Source organism: Eleutherodactylus coqui, chromosome 3 (assembly GCF_035609145.1).
Source record: "Eleutherodactylus coqui strain aEleCoq1 chromosome 3, aEleCoq1.hap1, whole genome shotgun sequence".
Classification (NCBI taxonomy): Eukaryota; Metazoa; Chordata; class Amphibia; order Anura; family Eleutherodactylidae; genus Eleutherodactylus; species Eleutherodactylus coqui.
The window spans coordinates 226,209,717-226,234,380 of NC_089839.1; the positions used below are offsets into that span (position 1 = coordinate 226,209,717).

General features: G+C 42.9%; 1 protein-coding gene across 2 annotated transcripts in view; it reads left to right on the forward strand.

Moving 5' to 3' along the window:
- The window catches only part of GRIP2 (glutamate receptor interacting protein 2), a 92,826-nt gene that overhangs the window by 22,813 nt on the left and 45,349 nt on the right, over positions 1–24,664 (forward strand). For both annotated transcript variants that reach the window (XR_010791246.1, XM_066597014.1), the window contains exons 3-9: positions 6,652–6,787; positions 6,870–7,015; positions 8,899–8,985; positions 11,858–11,933; positions 17,425–17,570; positions 20,711–20,858; positions 24,438–24,607. Coding sequence is in view for 1 of the 2 variants with exons in the window: in XM_066597014.1 (XP_066453111.1) it covers positions 6,652–6,787; positions 6,870–7,015; positions 8,899–8,985; positions 11,858–11,933; positions 17,425–17,570; positions 20,711–20,858; positions 24,438–24,607 (909 nt within the window). In the remaining variant the exon portion in view is untranslated. The remainder of the gene's footprint in view (positions 1–6,651; positions 6,788–6,869; positions 7,016–8,898; positions 8,986–11,857; positions 11,934–17,424; positions 17,571–20,710; positions 20,859–24,437; positions 24,608–24,664) is intronic.

Genomic DNA, 24,664 nt, shown 5'->3' on the forward strand with positions numbered 1-24,664 from the left:
GCGGCCTGACCTATGCTCATCTAATCCGCCATCTCTCTGATTATTCTCTTATCGGCCCCTTGCAATCTGTTTTTTGTACTCTACATTCCACAGAAACAGCTCTTATGTCACAGGTGGTGATGCGACGCAGGTTCCGGACGGCGCAGCAGCTGATAGACGGAGGCCAGGGTTATTTTAATAAAAAACAACTTTACTAAACTGTAACTGGATGAGCAATGTTTTTGCTCCAGAGCGGAGTTCTTTGTACTTTAACGTCAATATTGGCCCCGTCAGTATACTCAGTTCATTGGTGATCTCTTCCTGTGCTACCTCCTTTAAGTGGGGCGAAATGGCAAAAAAACACAATTACAGCATTTTACCTTTCCGCTATAGAATACAATTAAACTCCATCACTCTCACCCATAAGGCTCTCCACAGTGCTGCACCGCCCTATAGATTCTCCCTCATCTAACTGTGCTCTCCTTTCTGCTCATGACCTTAGACTAGGTTTTGCCATAGTCCAAGGCTCACCATCCTGTCTCCAAGACTCTTCCTGAGCTGCACCAGTTGTCTGGAATGCACTGCACCAGGCAGTCACGGTAATCATCAATATCCACAGTTCTAAGCGTTCCCTAACTACAGATCTCCATAGGAAGACCTATCACATTCCCATTCTAACTCTTCTCCATTTGTCCCTCTTCTAGATTACCCCTCAGAACCCAATCCCCCTCATTCCACTATATTCCTCCACACCCCATATCTGTACATACATGGATAGTAGTTGGTGAATGTACTACTCTTTGTCAGTCATCTTGCATATAATCATACAGAACAAGCGCTGCTACCTCTTGTGGCTCTCCTATTTCCTCATAGACTAAGTTCTAGTGTCCCCTTATTTCCTCATAGACTGTAAGCTCTTGTCCCCCCTATTTCCTCCTCCTTCTATGTTGGTGTAGAAACCTCCTTTCCTCTAGACGTAGAGGATGCCCCCTTGTTACACTCCTGGGTATAAACAGATGATGGCAGAGATCTCTGTATTGTCCCCTGATATATTTATACATAGCTATTAGGTCACCCCCTAAGCCATCTTGTTTTCTTAACTAAATCATCCCAATTTTGATATCCTCTCTGGGAATTGTATTCCACCCATTCCATTTATTAATTTGGTTGTTTGCCTTTGTACCCGCTCAAGCTCTGATATGTCCTTTTTGAGTACCGGTGCCCCAAACTGTAGACAATATTCCATATGTACAAATCACTGGTCAGACCAAAGAAGAAGAACAATGTTCTTGTCATGTGCCCCTACATCTCATGATGCACCCCATGAACCTAACTGCCTTGGCAGCAGCTGCCTGACACTGGTTGCTCCAGTTAAGCTTACAGTTAACTAAAATCCCCAAGTCTTTTTCTATATCAGTGTTACCCAGTGGTTTCCCATTTAGTGTGTAATGGTGACGTGTTTCCCTGCCCATGGGCATAACCTTACATTTATCAGTGTTAAACCTCATTTACCACTTTTCTGCCCAAGTCTCCAACTTATTCAGATCCTCCTGCAACCGCCGTGTGTCTTCTCTTGTGTTTCTTCATATAGTTTTGTATCATCTGCAACTATTGATATTTTACTGCACAATCCTTCTACCAGGTCATTAATAAATATATTAAAAAGAATTGGGCCCAAAACGAACCCCTGTGATACCCCACTAGTACCACTCAGAGTATGTACCATTTATAACCACCCTCTGCTGTCTTTGACTGAGCGAGTTACTTACCCACTTACACACATTCTACCCTAGACCAAGCATTCTCATTTTATATACTAACCTTTTATCCAGCACCGTATCAAATGCTTTGGAAAAGTCCAGATACTCAACATCCAATGACTCTCCCTGATCCTGTCTAGAACTTACCTCCTCATAGATGCTAATAGGAGCGATCTGTCATAAACCCATGCTGATATGGAGTTATACAGCTATTTTCCTTGAGGTTCTCCAGGGTAGCATCTCTTAGAAACCCTTCAAATACTTTACCGACAATAGAAGTAAGACCTAGCGGCCTGTAGTTTCCAGGTTCACATTTTGACCCCTTTTTGAATATCCGCACCACATTGGCTATACTCCTTAAATATAAGAAACAAGGGCCTATCACATTACTTAGTTCCCTTAAAACCTGGGGGTGTATGCCATTGGGACCTGGTGATTTGTTTATTTTAATCTTTTTAAGACGGCTCTGCACTACTTCCTGGGTTAGACTGGTCATGTTTAGTGGAGAGTTTACTTTATCACTCTGTATCTCATCTGACGTTTCATTTTATCTGCTCATTACATAATTAATTTTTTCCGTATAGGTTTTTAATGCTTCTTCGCTGCCTTACTGTGAAACGCTCACAGTAGTTTTTGAAGATGTTCATAAATGTTTCCCATTTATTATTTGTACTCTTATTTTTGAAGGCATTGTCCCAGTGAATATGGTTTAGGTCATCTCTGAGCTGATCGAACTTTGCCTTCCTAAAGTTTAGTATTTTTGTAGTTCCTCTAAAAAAAACTCTCTCTGGAAAGACAAGTTGAAATGTATTCTATTATGATCACTATTTCCCAGGTGCCCCCCAAACCTGCACCCCTGGTATTCTGTCAGGTCTGTTGGTTAATATGAAGTACAAAATGGCCGTCCCTCTAGTCGGGTCCTGTACAAGTTGTGTTAGGTAATTATCTTTAGTAATTGACATAAACTTGTTACTTTTATGAGATCCGCAGGTTATCCGGATAGTTAGTCCCCCATGATAATGACCTCATTGTGATTTGCTGCTTCATCTATTTGCCTCAGTAATAGATTTTCTGTGGCTTTTGTTATATTTGGTCTATAAAAAACACCTATGGGGATTTTATTTTTCCCTCAATGTATTTCTACCCATAGAGACTCCACATGTTCAACTCCGTCCCATATATCTTCCCACAGTGTGGGCTTTAAACAGGACTTTACATAAATATAAACCCCTCCCCCTTCCTGTTTCTTAAGATCCCTTCTAAACAGACTGTAACCCTGTAAGTTCACCACCAGTCACAGCTTTCAACCAACCAGGTGTCCGTTATTCCTGCTATGTTGTAGTTTTCCTCAGCCATTATTACTTCCAGTTTGTCTACTTTATTGGTCAGCCTCCTAGCATTCGTCCCCATACAGTTTAGAAGATTTTCGTTATTTTTTTATATTAAGTGTATCCCTATTAACTGTTTTGTCAGTTCTAACTGTACTAACCCCTCCCACCTCTTCGCCTCCGTTTCCAATACTTAGTCCCAGGTCACTGTCTACACTGTCTTTCCCCCCTATCTCACTTGTGCTGCTCCCCACCCAACCCCCACCTTCCCCAGGCCCTTGTTTAAACACTGCTCTAACCTTCTAGCCATCTTCTCCCCCAGCACAGCTGTACCCTACCCATTGAGGTGCCTACGACAGAGCTTGTAGCCAACAGCGAAGTCAGCCCAGTTCTCCAGAAACCCAACCCCTCCTTCCTGCACCAACTCTGGAGCCACTTGTTTATCTCTCTAATCTCCCGCTGCCTTTCTGGTGTGGCACATGGTACAGGTAGTATTTCAGAAAATACCACTTTGGAGGTCCTTGCCCTAAGCCTACATCCTGGTTCTCTAAAATCATTTTTAAGGCCTTTCCACTTACCTCTTTGTCATTGGTGCCAATGTGTACCATGACCACTGGATATACCAGCCCCTCCCAGTAATTTGTCAACCCGATCCATGATGTGTCAAACTTGAGCACCAGGAAGACAACACACCATTCGACTAACCTGGCCTTTGTGGCAGATTGCCCAGTCTGTCCACCTAATAATTGAGTCTCCCACCACCAGGACCTGTCTAGCCTGCCCATGCTGATTGAAAGTGAGCAACCAACAAACTGTAAATGAATAGTGCATGATGGTCGTAGTTTTAGAGATGATTATCGCGCGAATTTGTTCATTTGAACAAATTTTGCGCGATAATTGTACCATGTAAATGGCCCTTTTGAATACAGTATAGTGAGAATACTGGCACATAGGCTCTCTTAAGTTTTGATTTATGTAGTTCTTATCTGTAGCGCTTCTGTTCTTCCTCTGTTTGGAATGGACAGAGGACGTTCCACAGATGCAATTTATTAGACCCTGATTTAGTAACCCTGTTCCTAATTACTCAACTGTGCAAAGCAATAGAGACTGCAACCCACAAGCAGACTGTGTTTTAAATGTAAATTTTTTTATCAATATAAGTCAGATATACCCCCTCAATACAATGTATTTACCTGTGTGAAAAGAGACAATGCATTGGCTAAAAGATTACTGTGACTTGCTTCTATTTCCTTTTTCATTTTTTCTTCTTCTATTTCCTTCTTTTTCCTCCCTCTTCTATTTCCTTCTTTTTCCTCCCTCTTCTATTTCCTTCTTTTTCCTCCCTCTTCTATTTCCTTCTTTTTTCTCCCTCTTCTATCTCCTTCTTTTTTCTCCCTCTTCTATCTCCTTCTTTTTTCTCCCTCTTCTATCTCCTTCTTTTTTCTCCCTCTTCTATCTCCTTCTTTTTTCTCCCTCTTCTATCTCCTTCTTTTTTCTCCCTCTTCTATCTCCTTCTTTTTTCTCCCTCTTCTATCTCCTTCTTTTTTCTCCCTCTTCTATCTCCTTCTTTTTTCTCCCTCTTCTATCTCCTTCTTTTTTCTCCCTCTTCTATTTCCTTTTTTTTCCCTCTTCTATTTCCTTCTTTTTTCTCCCTCTTCTGTTTCCTTCTTTTTCCTCTCCTGTTTCCTTCTTTTTCCTCTCCTGTTTCCTTCTTTTTCCTCTCCTGTTTCCTTCTTTTTCCTCTCCTGTTTCCTTCTTTTTCCTCTCCTATTTCCTTCTTTCTCCTCTCCTATCTCCTTCTTTTTCCTCCCTCTTCTATCTCCTTCTTTTTCCTCCCTCTTCTATTTCCTTCTTTTTCCTCCCTCTTCTATTTCCTTCTTTTTCCTCCCTCTTCTATTTCCTTCTTTTTCCTCCCTCTTCTATTTCCTTCTTTTTCCTCCCTCTTCTATCTCCTTCTTTTTCCTCCCTCTTCTATCTCCTTCTTTTTCCTCCCTCTTCTATCTCCTTTTTCCTCCCTCTTCTATCTCCATCTTTTTCCTCCCTCTTCTATCTCCATCTTTTTCCTCCCTCTTCTATCTCCATCTTTTTCCTCCCTCTTCTATCTCCATCTTTTTCCTCCCTCTTCTATCTCCATCTTTTTCCTCCCTCTTCTATCTCCATCTTTTTCCTCCCTCTTCTATCTCCATCTTTTTCCTCCCTCTTCTATCTCCATCTTTTTCCTCCCTCTTCTATCTCCATCTTTTTCCTCCCTCTTCTATCTCCATCTTTTTCCTCCCTCTTCTATCTCCATCTTTTCCCTCCCTCTTCTATTTCCTTCTTTTTCCTCCCTCTTCTATTTCCTTCTTTTTCCTCCCTCTTCTATTTCCTTCTTTTTCCTCCCTCTTCTATTTCCTTCTTTTTCCTCCCTCTTCTATTTCCTTCTTTTTCCTCCCTCTTCTATTTCCTTCTTTTTCCTCCCTCTTCTATTTCCTTCTTTTTCCTCCCTCTTCTATCTCCTTCTTTTTTCTCCCTCTTCTATCTTCTTTTTCCTCCCTCTTCTATTTCCTTCTTTTTTCTCCCCCTTCTATTACCTTCTCCCCCTTCTATTTCCTTCTTTCTTCTCCCTCTTCTATCTCCTTCTTTTTCCTCCCTCTTCTATCTCCTTCTTTTTCCTCCCTCTTCTATCTCCTTTTTCCTCCCTCTTCTATCTCCATCTTTTTCCTCCCTCTTCTATCTCCATCTTTTTCCTCCCTCTTCTATCTCCATCTTTTTCCTCCCTCTTCTATCTCCATCTTTTTCCTCCCTCTTCTATCTCCATCTTTTTCCTCCCTCTTCTATCTCCATCTTTTTCCTCCCTCTTCTATCTCCATCTTTTTCCTCCCTCTTCTATCTCCATCTTTTTCCTCCCTCTTCTATCTCCATCTTTTTCCTCCCTCTTCTATCTCCATCTTTTCCCTCCCTCTTCTATCTCCATCTTTTCCCTCCCTCTTCTATTTCCTTCTTTTTCCTCCCTCTTCTATTTCCTTCTTTTTCCTCCCTCTTCTATTTCCTTCTTTTTCCTCCCTCTTCTATTTCCTTCTTTTTCCTCCCTCTTCTATTTCCTTCTTTTTCCTCCCTCTTCTATCTTTCTTTTTCCTCCCTCTTCTATCTCCTTCTTTTTCCTCCCTCTTCTATCTCTTTCTTTTTTCCTCCCTCTTCTATCTCCTTCTTTTTTCTCCCTCTTCTATATCCTTCTTTTTCCTCCCCCTTCTATTTCCTTCTTTTTTCCTCCCCTTCTATTTCCTTCTTTTTCCTCCCCCTTCTATTTCCTTCTTTTTCCTCCCCCTTCTATCTCCTTCTTTTTCCTCCCTCTTCTATTTCCTCCTTCTTCTTCTTCTTTTTCATTCCTTTTTAAAAGGAGAAAGAAGAAGCAAAAAGAAGAATTTTAGTGGGTTAGGCTGAGAGAAACCACCTGAGGTTTGGGTTTGCACCGAACCAAACTTTTAGCAAAATTTGACCTGAAACAGGGTTCTACTGTTTTAGTTCGCACAATGCTAGTCTTGAGAGTATAAAAAAACACTCAAAATGAGGGGAAGACTTATTGTTGTCGTTACTTTGCTTCTCAGAGGAGTTCCGCGGAGTGACAATTGTGGAGCTGATCAAGAAAGAGGGTAGCACATTGGGACTTACCATCTCAGGGGGCACAGACAAGGATGGCAAACCCAGAGTGTCCAACCTAAGGCCAGGAGGCTTGGCAGCCAGGTGAGCTCCACCTTCTGCTTCCCGATTTGTGGTGCTTCTGACCTGCAGCAAGTTTCATGACTACTATGTTATTCTCCTACAGAAGTGACCAGCTGAATATCGGGGATTATATAAAGTCAGTGAATGGCATTAATCTGACAAAACTGCGCCATGAAGAGATTATAAGCCTGTTGAAGAATGTGGGGGAGAGAGTGGTGCTGGAGGTGGAGTACGAGTTGCCCTTGGTCTGTAAGTGAGGTCATACACTGCATTATATATCCTTTATTGTATAAGAGTATATGGGTCTTCAAGGAGTCATACCAAAGCCCAAGGCTGCAGGATGTCCACCCAGGTCAAGGAAATTCAAGGTGGCTTCTAGTATTATGCAAATCCCGCATTGTTCCACAGATCCCAATACCAGATTATGTCTGGCTGCTGGACCTATAATTAGTTATAGGGGACAGATGTCAACCTGGGAACAGAAGCGGGTCATGACAAAATTGAAGTGGTCCTATTGACGGGATGGTTAAATATATTCAGATCCCACATATTTATTCCAGACTCCCTAAATATATTCAGGCCCTCTACATTAATATCAGACCCCTAAATATATTCAGGTGTCTTATATGAATACCAGATCCCATGAACATATTCTTGGCTCTGATCTTAAAGGGGTTGTGCTTAAACTGACTTTCAATACCTAGTCACAGGATAGGCAATAAAGGTCTTTTCGGTGGGGGTCTCACCACTGAGACCCCCACTAATACCAAGAACAAGGGTCCCCCACTTCCTCACTGCAGACTCACTGCATCAGTTGCAGTTAGGAGATTAAATGTTACAGTGGTCACACATGCGCGATGCTGCTCCATTCACCCTCAATGAGGCTACCGGAGATAGCCAAACGCTTGTACAGCCGAATTGAAATGAATAGAGTGGTGCAGTGCATGTGTGACCACTGCTACATTCAATCTCCTCCTCACTGCGGTGGGTGAAGTGATCCTGCAGAGAAGTGGCGAGACCCTCACCAATCTGTTTTTATCACCTAACCTACTGATAGGTATTAAAAGTCAATATTTTACCTGTACTTTATCTTCTCTTCCTGGCCAATCCTTCTGCCGATTCTGTATTTTAGGCGGCCAAGATGGCTGTCGCCATCTTTAGACTTTCAGAGCATCTAAAGTGCATCAATAGTGTTAGGACTACCAATCCACTGTAGCTGTTCTGGCTGCACTGGCCAATCATAGAGCACTTTGCAGCGTCTATTAAATTGCTAGAAAATAGTGACAGCGATCAGGCCATCCGAAAACACAGCACCAAACAAACGGAATGGAGGAGCCAGGAAGACAGTGCAGGTAAGAGACCCCTGCCCTCCCTAGTCCCAGGGCAGAATTTTCTTCTGAAACTGGAGGGTCACTTTAATATCAGACCCCCTATATGTAGTCAGACCTCCATATTAATATCACAGCCCAGATCTGACCCCTACATTATTAGACCCCTTCAATATCAGTGACATCAGCATATAGAAAGCACTGCCGAGCATGCGCAATCGGCGCTCCATTAATTTTATTGGGACTGACTGAGATACCCGAGCTGGTAATGCTTTTATATCTACGCAGTTCCATTGAAAGTGAACGGAGTGCTGACTGCGCATGCTTGGCAGTGCTTCCTTTATGCTGACGTCACTCCGGAGGGTGAAGTGAGCTCCGCAGTGCCAGGCAGAATTGGAAACCGGAGTCCCGTTCTGGAGATCGGTGGGCGTCTCAGTAGTGAAACTCCCACTGATCAGCAAGCTGCACCCTATCCTGTGGATTTCCTGTAGAAGGGGATAACTTTTAATTGCAGCAGAACCTGTTTTACATCAGACTCTACACCAGACCCTTAACATAATTCACACCATATACTTCTCCTCTTCGCTCCTGGCTTTTGTTCAGTTCCGGGTGCCGTCGCACTGGGTCCTGATGCTGTCCTGTGTTAGCATTTTGCTGCAGTCATCAGGGATTACATGTATACGTACATAACTGCCACCATTGGAGTCAGGGAGAATGTAGATATTGATGCCCTGGGTGATTTGGATGAATCTTCCATTTCTCCTTCTTACAAAGTCCTCAGTGTATCTTGTCTTTTATTCCTAGCCCCAGATAATAATGCCGCCATCATCCCAAAGACGCTGGAGATCACCCTGTGCAAAGAAGGGAACAGCTTTGGGTTTGTGATGAGAGGTAAGTCAGGCTGCGCCCATTGTTAAGAGTCCTTTGCTCCTAAAATTTGCATCTCTGGTTGTTAAAAATTGTATTCAGTCCCATCCCAGACTCCGGAACGGTAAACCTGCTAATGGTAAAGTTCTGCTGCAATGTATGTGCCCACACTCCGTGTTGGACTGGGTGCCAGCAGTAATATTTATTCTGGGGGCCCCTGTACAGTTATATGCAAATATTGCCTGATCCTCACTCACCAATTTCTTGCTGTGTTTGCGTACGTCTTGAAACATATGGAGAATGCAGTGGGCAGGATTGGTGGATTCCCATTTACCCAATATCTTGTAGGGGGCTGAGGGCCCACCCAGGTTCAGGGCCCACCGGGAAGTTCACCCGTTCCTCTCTGAGCCGTTCTAAACTGCTACATAATAGGGCAGATTTTGCATTTGGGATTTTTGTGGAAAGCTGATTAACAACCCTCCTGGGAGCTGTAAAGGTTGCCGTATTATCAGACCGCTCTACGCCACGTGAACATTATACCGGTGACTGGTGTGGCCCCTGTATATATTGTGCATTTCTGGATATTCCCAGATTGAGCTGTAATAACAAGTTCTAGCTGCACAGCATCAGCCTGGAAAACAAGTGGAATAGTCAGCATCTGTATGATGAAACTGCACGAACCCAGACGACCACTTGGGGCAGCGCAGGAGGATCGCTTAGCGAAGTCTAGATGCAGCTTGCGGTATTTTTCCATTTATGCTCCAGTGAGCTTTCACCCCATGTTATCCTCAGTTGTGAACTGCCCTTGTAATCACCAGAGGGAACGGAGATCCATATAGAAAGCTGTACTGTAGCTCTGCAGCTTCGATGGCAACTCAGCATGTAGAGGGGAAACTGAAGTGTCTGTCTCTTTAAGAGTAGGGTCTGCTCTGAGGGGTGTGTACGTGTTAATGTTTACACTATGCAGATTTTCCACAGCACTAAATCCAAATTGTATGGATTTTGTTCCGCATTTTCGTGGATTTCAGCCTTTCATTTGAAGGGGTGAAAATCTGCAGCGTAAATTGATATACAGCGCAGGTCAATTTACATAGCAGATTTTCTCCACAGTACGTGGATGGGACTTCTTAACCCCTTAGAGACCGTCCTGTTTTGTGTCTCAAGGACCAAATAAATTGTATTGTTGCATTGCAGGAGACGTAAGTCATTGACACAGCCATATAAGGGCCTGTTTTTAATGGCCTCACTATAGGGTACATACACTATACGGACAAAAGTATTTGGACACTGCAGAAAATCAGCAAATATGCAAATACTGAGTTTGCCAAACGGCATGCTGGGAAGGACATGGGTAAAATAAAAAGCTGCTCATGTTGTAATAACTATTCATTCATCCAATCGAGCACTTGTGGGATGAACTCACAACAATCTCTTCTCACAGCCTTGCACGAGGAATGGCGAGCTATTCCTGTCCAGACTTACAGAGAACTTGTGGGAAGTACGCCTTGACGTGTTGTCACTGTAATACAAGCAAGAGGAGGGCCGACACCTTACTAAATAGAAGAGTAAAGCACTTTTTCTGAAAAACATGCAGTGGCCAAATACTTTTGCTGTATATGTGTTCTATAACTTTTAGTACATTTCTTTTGGCGGAATATGCACCTTTACCCCCTGAAATTCCGCCATTGTTTTTTGGGTTCCCAGCATTCACCATTCGGTAAAAATACCATAATAACGTTCTAATCTAGATCAGCGCAATTACTGCAATACCAAGTTTTCTAGAGATTTTTTTTAATTGCTTTTGCACCAAAAGCAAATTTTTAAAGAAAACTGAATCTGCATCGCCGTATTCCAAGACCTAGCACGTTATTATTTTCCGGCAGCAGAGCTCTGTAAGGGCTTGTTTTTTTGCAGGAGAAATTGTAGTTTTTAGTATTACCATTTTGAGGTACACGTGACTTTTGGATTGCTTATTATTGCACTTTTTTGACAGGCGAACAAAAGAAAAATAGCAATTCTGGTATTATTATTTAAAAATTATTTTGACAGCATTCACCATGCGAGACAAATAAAATATTTTCATTGTCTGCCTAGGTGGTTATGAACACAGTAATGCCTATTATGTGCCGCTCTTTTAAAAATGTTTGGCGTTTTGTCCATTTAAAAGTGTTTTTGTGGGGAAAAGTTTATATTTTTCTTTATTAGTTTTTTTGTTGTTTTTTTTAAACTAAACTTTATTTAAATTGAATTTTTGACTCTATTTTTTAGCCCCCCTGAAGGGGACTTGAAGATGTGATCCTTTGATCTCTAGGGTAATACACAGCATTACTTATATAATTAATTCTGCTAAGCCTATGACAGCAGCCTATTAGACTCTCCAAGCTACCAACTTTAAAAAGATGTATGTGCGGGTTTAAAGTCCATTAGTGACTACTGTAAAAAGACATATTGACAGTCACTAAGGGGTTAAAATCGCATGCACAATGATTTTACTGTGAGTGCTGTAAAATCCATAACATTTATGGAATGCGTGAACATACCCTAAATATGTACACAGTGGACTTCCCTTTAATCAGGCGTGTAATAATACAGAATATCTAATATTCCAGTACCAAGCTCCACCATAGTAATATAGCCTATGATGCTACCCATTCGGGTTGCCTCTATACTTGGGGTCGTCTCACCAAAGATGCCCCGAGGCGCTCCAGCAGGCACGCAGTGCACTGTGTAGGGGGTACTGTTACAGATTCTGCCTGCAGTCCAGGAGATACTCTATACGTTAAACCTTTGTACTGAATGCTTCCAAAGTGGCGAAATATCATCAAACAGGTCTGAGTTGGGATGGAGGGGGAAAACTCGCTGTACTATTAATGAGTTGGTGTATCTTGCTTTGCAGGAGGGGCTCAGGACGACTGGCACAAATCGAGGCCTCTGGTGATAACCTATGTGAGACCAGGAGGACCGGCAGATAGGTAGGAGAAGCCGTAAGAGAACCTGTTATGCGTCTGTATAATAATCCCGGTAGGATGTGCGACCGCCCAGCACACAACAGGTTAAATGCAGCATTTGTGAGAACAGCAGCAGGATCCGCAGTCTGGCGCTTTCATAAATCCATCCCCCCTATTACTTACAACAGGCAGGGAGCGGGAGGCATATTGCAAATGACTGCTAATGTCGCTTTAATTCCACGGCAGACAGTTTAGGACGGCGGATGAACGCCGCGTCTAATTCCCCCGTTAAATAAAAGTCCTGTCTTTTTGGAAAGATTTACTCTCCTCCACACGCGGAAGCCACAGCCAAAAATACAATGTAAATGAGCATAATCCAGTGATGTCAATACTAGACAATGCTGATAATCCAAAACTCTGATAATCTGTCATCACTGGTTTGCCAGTCACTGATGCAAACAAAGAGGGTTAACACAATTGATAACGGCATAATTCATGTTCTGGTCAGGCTGCACAGGGGGTGGGATAAGAATGCTGCAGGATTGCTGGGAGATTTCAGCTCTGCAGCATGCAGGCTTGTGAGTGCGGCTCTGGAGTATAATACAGGATGTAACTCAGGATCAGTACAGGATAAGTCTTGTATGTACACAGTGACTCCACCAGCAGAATAGTGAGTGCAGCTCTGGAGTATAATACAGGATGTAACTCAGGATCAGTACAGGATAAGTCTTGTATGTACACAGTGACTCCACCAGCAGAATAGTGAGTGCAGCTCTGGAGTATAATACAGGATGTAACTCAGGATCAGTACAGAATACGTAATGCATGTACACAGTGACTCCACCAGCAGAATAGTGAGTGCAGCTCTGGAGTATAATACAGGATGTAACTCAGGATCAGTACAGAATACGTAATGCATGTACACAGTGACTCCACCAGCAGAATAGTGAGTGCAGCTCTGGAGTATAATACAGCATATAACTCAGGATCAGTACAGAATACGTAATGCATGTACACAGTGACTCCACCAGCAGAATAGTGAGTGCAGCTCTGGAGTATAATACAGCATATAACTCAGGATCAGTAGAGAATAAGTAATGCATGTACACAGTGACTCCACCAGCAGAATAGTGAGTGCAGCTCTGGAGGATAATACAGCATATAACTCAGGATCAGTACAGAATAAGTAATGCATGTACACAGTGACTCCACCAGCAGAATAGTGAGTGCAGCTCTGGAGGATAATACAGGATGTAACTCAGGAGCAGTACAGGATCTAAAGTACAATGATTTAATGTATTTGCAAAGTCTCTAAATTACCGTAGATTTGATATATGCGTATACCATCAGCCTAATAAACCAGAACATTTTATAACTAGCAGCGCTGCCGTCATGGAGGATGGATTCGCCTATTTTTCACTATTACATTATACGATAATTTCCATTTTCCTGCCCTGAGCTCACTCTTTGTGAATATTTATTATACATGTAACTAGGACAGGATTAAAGAACTGTGGTGAAATATAAATGCTGCTTTTGAATATCCTTTAATCCAGAGGCAAGCGATCCTAAGAGATAATGGATTCTGGAACATTCTAGACTATTGGATGGATTTTTTGGAAGGAAATAAATATGAGCCCGGCCTGATATAGAGACCTAGGTGCAGCTCAGAACCAAACGATCTTCATACCATAGGCTTCTGTCACATTTTGTATTTCACACTTATTGTTACACAGTTATATGAGTCTGTAGTATGAAGAATGATACATTGTAACAAACCCATGCAGTAGAAGTATGGGGTCTGTGCCCGATTTCTGCCAACCATTCAGAAAGTAGAATTTGCAGAGTAGTCTCGGTATGCTGGGACTTGCAGTTTTATACAAAGCAAATTTAATGACTAAATTTACATGAGAACTCTTTTTATATTCAAAAGCATTGTAAATCTTATTTCTGTTGTAATGACATCACCGTTCTGTATGACCTTCATTGACCTTCCATTCTTTATGCTGTTACAACCCCCCCCCCCCCCACAACAGAATGGTTTTGACAAAATAACCTTGTCCACCAAGCTGCCCGAATCCTTACAGAATCCTCCAGTCTTAAAGTCTCTTGATTCTTAACATTAAATCAATGAGCAAAATTTCCATTAAGATATGCAGGTGCCCCAGCGGTGACAGACAGACCTAAGCAGATTGTACTGATCAAAGTGAGCCGCTGTCGGATATCAGGGACGACTTAAAGCATTTGTCATTATAATTCGCCCAGTTAAGCGCATAGAAAAATCATCCAGAACGATAACTGAGAGCAATGTGCAGATAGTGATGGACACCTGGAGTGCATGCAAGAGTTAATCTTTAATCTGATGTGTCAGTTCATTTTTTTAAGCTACTGCAGGTGTCTTTATCCAGGGGATTATGTGGAAAGAATGGGTTAAGTGCTAATATCTTCTTGCACCTGTATCACATTAACACTATAAATAATACTACACAAAATACTCTACAATACTACCCTCTATACAAGAATATAGCTACTGTAATACTGTGCCTTATATACAAGAATATAGCTACTAAAATACTACCCTCTATGTACAAGGGTATAACTACTATAATACTGCCCACTATATAGAAGAATATAACTACTATAATGCTGTCCCCTATGTACAAGAATATAACTATTATAATACTGCTCCCTATGGACAAGAATATAACTACTATAATGCTGCCCCCTATGTACAAGAATATAACTACTATAATACTGCCTCCTATGTACAAGAATATAACTACTATAATACTGCCCCCTATGTACAAGAATATAACTACTATAATACTGCCCCCTATGTACAAGAATATAACTACTATAATACTGCCCCTATGTACAAGAATATAACTACTATAATACTGCCCCTATGTACAAGAATATAACTACTATAATACTACCCCCAATGTACAAGAATATAACTACTATAATACTGCCCCATATGTACAAAAATATAACTAATATAATACTGCTCCCTATGGACAAGAATATAACTACTATAATACTGCTCCTATGTACAAGAATATAACTACTATAATACTGCTCCTATGTACAAGAATATAACTACTATAATACTGCCCCCTATGTACAAGAATATAACTACTGTAATACTGCCCCTATATACAGTAATAGAACTACTGTAATACTGCCCCCTATGTACAAGAATATAACTACTATAATACTGCCCCCTATGTACAAGAATATAACTACTATAATACTGCCCCCTATGTACAAGAATATAACTATTATAATACTGCCCCCTATGTACAAGAATATAACTACTGTAATACTGCCCCTATATACAGTAATAGAACTACTGTAATACCGCCCCCTATGTACAAGAATATAACTACTATAATACTACTCCTGTAGTAGACATGATGATTAATATAAAATGTCTATTGATTTATATAAACCAATGTGTTATGCTGTTGTAATGACTTTTAGCTCTGGAGTTTGATCGACACACAATCTAATCATAGTATTTACTAGACAATGGGATGGTGAAGGATGTTTGATGTAATGTTAGTTAAGTACATAGAAGTTACACAAGAAGCCTCTAAGAGTTAAGGGCCATAGTGTTACGTGTATATCCTGTGTTTAATACTGAGTGTTTACCTAGGCCCCCTTCCACTCCTCACACAAGCTAGTTAAACAATGATTTGTCAACTACACAGAATTCCTTAAGGCTGTCTGCATGCTAAAGAAGACAAAGTCCATACTATGGCGGACGTGAGGAAGGGTGGGCAGAGAGGCGGGAGATTCTATATGATCCGACAAATGAGAATCTTATATGTTACTGATGTAACCTGTTACACGCCCATGTTATGCTGTACAATAAAAGGTCCTGTCTGGCTGTTTCTGGGCAGAGAGCCATTTTGGATATGAGGCTGATAGCTTGTGTCTAATTTGCTCCACGATGTGTGCACACGATACAATTCGGAAGCGACAAAATACCCTGAAGCCTGCTGGAGAAACCATAATCCAGATCACTCCTATGTACAAGAATATAACTACTATAATGCTGCTCCCTTTCTACAAGAATATAACTACTATAATACTGCTCCTATGTACAAGAATATAACTACTATAATAGTGTTTCCCATGTACAAGAATATAACTACTATAATACTGCCCCCTATGGACAAGAATATAACTACTATAATACTGCCCCTATGTACAAGAATATAACTACTATAATACTGCTCCTATGTACAAGAATATAACTACTATAATACTGCCCCCTATGGACAAGAATATAACTACTATAATACTGCCTCCTCTGTACAAGAATATAACTACTATAATACTGCCCCATATGTACAAGAATATAGCTACTATAATACTGCCCCCTATGTACAAGAATATAGCTACTATAATACTGCCTCCTCTGTACAAGAATATAGCTACTATAATACTGCCCCCTATGTACAAGAATAGAACTACTATAATAGTGCCCCCTATGTACAAGAATATAACTACTATAATACTGCCCCCTATGTACAAGAACATAACTACTATATTACTGCCCCCTATGTACAAGAATATAACTACTATAATACTGCTCCTATGTACAAGAATATAACTAATATAATACTGCCCCTATGTACAAGAATATAACTACTATAATACTGCCCCCTATGTACAAGAACATAACTACTATAATACTGCCCCCTATAAACAATAATATAACTACTGCAATACTGCCCCCTAAAATGTACAAGAATATAACTACTGTAATACAGCCCCCAATGTACAAGAATATAACTACTATAATACTGCCCTCCTATGTACAAGAATATAACTACTATAATACTGCTCCTATGTACAAGAATATAACTACTATAATACTGCCCTCCTATGTACAAGAATATAACTACTATAATACTGCCCCCTATGTATAAGAATATAACTACTATAATACTGCCCTCCTATGTACAAGAATATAACTACTATAATACTGCCCCCTATGTATAAGAATATAACTACTATAATACTGCCCCTATGTACAAGAATATAACTACTATAATACTGCCCCCTATGTACAAGAATATAACTACTATAATACTGCCCCCTATGTACAAGAATATAACTACTATAATACTGCCCCCTATGTACAAGAATATAACTACTATAATACTGCCCCCTATGTACAAGAATATAACTACTATAATACTGCCCCCTATGTACAAGAATATAACTACTATAATACTGCCTCCTATGTACAAGAATATAACTACTATAATACTGCCTCCTATGTACAAGAATATAACTACTATAATACTGCCCCCTATGTACAAGAATATAACTACTATAATACTGCCCCCTATATACAATAATATAACTACTGTAATACTGCCCCCCAATGTACGAGCATATATCTACTATAATAGTGCTATTAATGAATTGCTCTTGCAGTTTGCTCTTCTCCTGTGTTTGGTGACATATTTTGCTCATCTTTTCATGTTTTCCCTTTCAGGGAAGGAACTTTAAAAGTCGGAGACAGGATTCTGTGTGTGGACGGTATCGCTCTACACAATGTTCCTCTCTGTGACGCACTGAACATTCTCCGGCAGTGCAGCCAGGAGGCAGTCTTCCAGATTGAATATGATGTTGCACTTATGGGTAAGCTGTTTTTATGGGATGAAAATGGAATATCCTGTTTAAGGTGTTCAACTTTGGTAGAAGAATATAGCTAAAAGGAACGCTTTTTTTTTCTTTTTCAACAAGATCTAAATAAGTATACATGTATATGTAGTAATTCCCCCTACTGGTGGCTGTATTTATCTGTATGTAGTGAGCTCCCCCTAGAGGTGACTGTATAGACCTGTATGTAGTGAGCTCCCCCTAGTGGTGGCTGTATAGACCTGTATGTAGTGAGCTCCCCCTAGTGGTGGCTGTATATACCTGTATGTAGTGAGCTTCCCCTAGAGGTGACTGTATTAGACCTGTATGTAGTGAGTTCTCCCCTCGTGGTGGCTATATATACCTGTATAAAGTGAGCTCCCACTAGTGGTGGTTGTATATACCTGTATGTAGTGAGCTACCCCTAGTGATGGCTTTATATACCTGTATGTAGTGAGCTTCCCCTAGTGGTGGCTGTAAATGCCTGTATGTAGTGAGCTTCTCCTAGTGGTGGCTGTATATACCTGTATGTAGTGAGCTACCCGTAATGGTGGCTGTATATACATGTATGTAGTGAGCTACCCTACTGGTGGCTGTATATGCCTGTATGTAGTGAGCTTTCCCTAGTGGTGGCTGTATATGCCTGTATGTAGTGAACTCCCCCTAGTGGTGGCTGTATATACCTGTATGTAGTGAGCTTCCCCTAGTGGTGGCTGTATATACCTGTATGTAGTGAGCTTCCCCTAGTGGTGGATGTATATACCTGTATGTAGTGAGCTTCCCCTAGCGGTGGCTGTATATGCCTGTATGTAGTGAGCTACCCGTAATGGTGGCTGTATATACCTGTATGTAGTGAGCTACCCTACTGGTGGCTGTATATGCCTGTACGTAGTGAGCTTTCCCTAGTGGTGGCTGTATATGCCTGTATGTAGTGAACTCCTAGTGGTGGCTGTATATACCTGTATGTAGTGAGCTACCCTACTGGTGGCTGTATATGCCTGTATGTAGTGAGCCTCCCCTAGTGGTGGCTGTATATGCCTGTATGTAGTGAGCTCCCCCTAGTGGTGGCTGTATATACTTGTATGTAGTGAGCTCCCCCTAGTGGTGGCTGTATATACTTGTATGTAGTGAGCTCCCCCTAGTGGTGGCTGTATATACTTGTATGTAGTGAGCTCCCCCTAGTGGTGGCTGTATATACCTGTATGTAGTGAGCTCCCCCTAGTGGTGGCTGTATATATTTGTATGTAGTGAGCTACTCCTAGTGGTGGCTGTATATACCTGTATGTGGTGAGTTACCCCTAGTGGTGGCTGTATATATTTGTATGTAGTGAGCTACTCCTAGTGGTGGCTGTATATACCTGTATGTGGTGAGTTACCCCTAGTGGTGGCTGTATACACCTGTATGTAGTGAGCTCCCCCTAGTGGTGGCTGTATATATTTGTATGTAGTGAGCTACACCTAGTGGTGGCTGTATATACCTGTATGTAGCGAGCTACCCGTAGTGGTGGCTGTATATACCTGTATGTAGTGAGCTACCCTACTGGTGGCTGTATATGCCTGTATGTAGTGAGCTTCCCCTAGTGGTGGCTGTATATGCCTGTATGTAGTGAGCTCCCCCTAGTGGTGGCTGTATATACTTGTATGTAGTGAGCTCCCCCTAGTGGTGGCTGTATATACCTGTATGTAGTGAGCTCCCCCTAGTGGTGGCTGTATATACCTGTATGTAGTGAGCTCCCCCTAGTGGTGGCTGTATATATTTGTATGTAGTGAGCTACTCCTAGTGGTGGCTGTATATACCTGTATGTGGCGAGTTACCCCTAGTGGTGGCTGTATATATTTGTATGTAGTGAGCTTCTCCTAGTGGTGGCTGTATATACCTGTATGTGGTGAGTTACCCCTAGTGGTGGCTGTATATACTTGTATGTAGTGAGTTACCCCTAGTGGTGGCTGTATATGCCTGTATGTAGTGAGCTTCCCCTAGTGATGGCTGTATATGCCTGTATGTAGTGAGCTTCCCCTAGTGGTGGCTGTATATGCCTGTATGTAGTGAGCTTCCCCTAGTGGTGGCTGTATATGCCTGTATGTAGTGAGCTCCCCCTAGTGGTGACTGTGTATACCTGTATATAGTGAGCTCTGCTTAGTGGTGGCTATATGTGACTGTATGTAGTGATCTCCCCTACTGGTGGCTGTATAAGCCTATATGTAAATGAGCTCTCCCTAGTGGTGGCTGTATATACCTGTATGTGGTGAGTTACCCCTAGTGGTGGCTGTATATACTTGTATGTAGTGAGTTACCCCTATTGGTGGCTGTATATACCTGTATGTAGTGAGCTTCCCCTAGTGGTGGCTGTATATACCTGTATGTAGTGAACTTCCCCTAGTGGTGGCTGTATATACCTGTATGTAGTGAGCTCCCCCTAGTGGTGACTGTGTATACCTGTATATAGTGAGCTCTGCTTAGTGGTGGCTATATGTGACTGTATGTAGTGATCTTCCCCTACTGGTGGCTGTATATGCCTATATGTAAATGAGCTCTCCCTAGTGGTGGCTGTATATACCTGTATATAGTGAGCTCTCCCTTGTGGTGACTGTATATATTTGTATATAGTGAGCTCTCCCTAATGGTGGCTGCAGGTAGAATTTTATAAAGTATGTTCTGTATATACAGGACATGTAGATATTCAGCAGCACAGGCGTTTTGAACAGTGTACATAACAATAGCTGTAATATTTGGTACACTTTAGGCCTGACTGTACCTGTCATTTTCTGGGTCGGCAGTCATTTCAGCTGTGGCTGGTTCCTTTATGCATATACTTTTAGTGCTGTTTTTGCGCCAGTCCTGTCAATTTGTTCTCCTCACCCCAGTGGGGACTGAAAGGCAGATTACTGATGCGTTTCACTAGGAGTCATTTAACAAGTTGGAACCCTCTAAGGCGCAGTCACCCCACCTATCATCTGATGCAGGAAATTAATTGATTGGACTGGATCCAGCTGCCTCTCTGTGGACTTCAGTAAAGAGCGAGTAACTCATGGAGAACTGAGCAGATGTATATACATGATACTATAGACTTGAATACAAGATTATCTATCCATCCATCCATCCCTCCATCCATCCATCCTATTCTCTTCTCTTCTTCCAGACACTGTGACAAATGCTTCAGGACCTCTGCTAGTGGAAATAGCCAAGACTCCAGGATCCACTCTGGGCATATCCCTGGGCACTGGCACTCACCGCAACAAGCAAGTTATATTAATCGACAAAGTCAAACCTGCAAGTGTAGTTGACCGGTGAGCATTTCCAAGGGAAGGTTTTATACAATTTATATGTGAAATTGCACCTGCTTGATCATTTCTATAAAGCACAGTATACAGCAGATTGCAGCAGCATTGGATGATATATATTAAGCTGGGTTTACACGAGACAAATGTTGGGCAAACTATGCCCGACGCTCGTCCCTATGTGTCCTTGCTCCCATACTCCTGCACGGGAGCTACGGTAGTAGTGCTGGCCCACTCACAGAGCGGCCAGCAGGGGGACAGGGCGGCTGCAGTAGATTTCTCTCCTCTTGCTCCCCCGCCCCTCTCCATTAACATAACATAGCGGCTGTTCAATACTGAAAGGCTGCTATTTACACTGAACGATGAGCCATGAGCTTATTGTCCATTATTTATGCTGCATAAACTATGAGCTGGTTGCTCATCGTTCAGTGTAAATAGCGGCCGTTAAGTAGTGAACAGCCACTGTGTTATGTCAATGGAGAGGGGTGGGGGAGCGAGAGGAGAGAAATGTCCTGCAGCCTCCCCGCTGAGAGCTAACGATACTAGCTCCCGTGCAGGTGCACGTGAGCGAGTATGTGCGGAACGAGCGTCTGGCATTGTTTGCCCGACACTAGTCCCGTCTAAAAGGGCCTTTAAAGGGGCTCAGCGCTCCCAGATTTACTGGGCTGGAGTTATGGTAGTATTTTTAATTCCTATGCCTCTTAGTATTTTAATTTAGTTCAATAAAAGTTAGATTTTAATGAGGGTCTTCAGCCGGGTGGGTTTCTGGGCAATTTTGGTGTTAATTATTGTTATTAAGCCTGGTGTACACACTGAGGCACTTTTTGTATACTCCATGGACTGTGTATATACATTACCTATCCTGTACTGATCCTCAGTTACAATCTCTATTATACTTCAGAGCTGCACTCACTATTGTGCTGGTGGAGTCACTGTGTACATACATAACATTACTTATCCTGTACTGATCCTGAATTACATCCTGTATTATACTCTAGAGCTACGCTCATTATTCTGCTGGTGGTGGAGTCACTGTGTACATGCATTACTTATCATATACTGGTCTTCAGTTACATACTGTGTTATACTCCAGAGCTGCACTCACTATTCTGCTGGCTGTTTTTGGAAAAGGCTTCTCAACCAGCTGCCCCCTAAAAGCTAAGACTGGGTGCACATGGGGCGGAATTGCCGTGGACTTTCCGCACGGAAATTCTGCTGGCAATCATAAGCCCGAGACTAACCAGCAAAGTGGACGGGCTTTGCAAAAATCTTGTCCACACGCTGCGGAGAAGTCGCACTGAAGATGACATGACGCTCGGAATTAAAATCTGCAGTGTGTCAATTGTATCACTGTTTCCGCGGCAGCCTCTCTCCTCTCTATGGGGAGAGATGGCCGCAGCGGAATACAAGTGGCGAAGCTGCTGCAAAACCCGTGCCGAACGTTTTGAAGCCGTATTTCTGCCGCAGAAATCTCAGGGTATTTCTGTGCGGACCCGCTGCGGTCATTCTGCATGGTTTCCATTGGATTTACGCCCCGTGTGACCGCACCCTAAGGTGCTGATCAAATTCAACTTAGGTAGCAGTAAGTTTTTCCTACATCAGGCGACTGTACAGAATTAGAAATACAGTTGTGAAGTGAAATGCAGACTGTAACTTGGGCAGCAGTACAGTATATTTGCAGTCACACTTTTATGTAGCTTAAACCTTTCCTGCCGCAGATTGGCTGGCTATGACTGCCTTCCACTGCAAATACCACAATGGTGTTAGCTGCATGTAAAGGGTTCACAGAGGAAGGAAGCTCCCTCTGTGACTTCATCTGCCTACCATCATGTAGAGGATTGACTGGTTAACATGGCAACCAGATACCAGACTATGCCGTCCTGGTCTACCATGGCTTGTAAAGTAATAATGCTATGCAGTACAGAAGTACTACAGTGTATTATCAAAACAATGATAGCATTGCAGATTTATGTCTCTACAGGTGCATAAAAATTTCACCAGTACTGGTGCATTATGTCTCCACTGGAACTAGGGTTAGAGACATGGGTTGAGCTGGATCAGTGACAGGGAATGACCATGGCATGCCCCCAGATGTGGTTAGGCTGCTGCTGTGTTCTGCTTTGGCCCTTGTGAAGCGGATGCTCCGACCCCCAATCCAAAGCTGTGGTTGCGGCTTTTCTACTGCATCTGTCCATGTTTAGTATCCATGAGGACCGTGACAATGGATTGGGAAGCACAGAGGGGATGTCGCCGGGGAGCCTGACCGTGATCCCGTAAGCGGACACATGGCAGGGTGCCAGCCACTGTGACAGCGGGGCCGGCGGCGGAGAAGGGAGGGCACAGGGGACTGTGACATCGGGGCAGGGAGCGCAGATGGGAGGACATCGGAGAGGAGGATAGTCACAGGGGAGCTGGGAGGGCGCCGGTAGCCAGAGTCACAGCGGGGCCGGGAGCACAGCCGCCGCTGATGGCAGGGCTAGCGTGGACACTGAGACCGGGGTTGGCAGCGCAGATGCCACACTCACAGCAGCAGGGTCACCAGGGTAGACTGACAGCAGCAGGGTCAGCAGCGCAGAAGGGAGCCGAGACACTTACAGCAGTGCAGCAATCAGCACGGAAGACTGACAGCGGCCTCGGCAGGACAGATGGGAGGCGAGATACTTACAGCAGTGCAGCCAATCAGCACCTGTGCCCGTCACCTGCCCATCCCCTGTATCTCTACCCGGGCAACCCATGTCTCCACCCCTAGTTCCGTTGGAGACATAATGCACCAGTACCAGGGTTCCCCAAAAAAACACAATAAGACTAGTTTCACACAGCCGAGATTCTCGCACAAGATTTGTGCGTTGTGAGATGCACAAATCTTGCATGAATATGAATGGGTGCGATGCAGGAAAAAAAATCACGGCATATCCTGTCTTTGGGCATGCCCTCACATCGCATCGCCCATTGTTCTCAATAGGGCCGGCGGCAGCATCGCACCGCGTGCTGGGTGTACACAATGTAAGGTTTTCCCATTGAAGCAATGGGAGACACTCCATGACCCTCTGCCGCGGCTGTTAGCCCCGGAGGAAGATCGCTACTGTCCTGAAGTAATGCGAGACGTTTTGGATAAAAAAATGCCTCGCATCTGTGGAGATTCGCGGCCTGATATTGCACTCACCCATGTGAAATTAGGCTAAAAGTGATGAAACAAAGCCATATATACCTCAAAATGGTACCAATGAAAACTACAGCTCATCGCGCATAAAACAAGCCCCCACAGAGCTCCATCCATGGAAAGAAAAATAAATCATGAACACAGCGAAGCAAAAAAGATATTTTCAAAAAAAAAAAGTTCATTGTGTTCTTAGGACCAAATTAGGTTTGGTCACTAAGGGGTTAAGGTCTTAAATCCCCTTCACCTGCATGCAGAACTAGATTGCACTGCTGCATGGACACAGATGAACTCTATTGCTGGGTGTTCACTGCTGCAGTAAAGTCTGCTCCATCTGCGGGGCTTCTTTGAAAGCGTTTGGGGGTTCTGACAAAGCATCAACAAACTTCATGTGTCATTGACAATAACTAATTGCCCCCCTTCTGTTGTAGGTGCGGAGCCCTTCACCCCGGTGACCACATCCTGTCCATAGATGGCACCAGTACGGAGCATTGCACTGTGATGGAGGCGACGCAGCTGCTCGCCAGCACCACTGAGAATGTGAAACTGGAGATCCTCCCGGCACATCACAGCCGGCTCTCTCTGAGGCCACCAGAGACTGGTCAGTCCATGAGCTTTCTGAATGTGCCCCCTGGGTGGGTGGGGATGGCATCTCAGG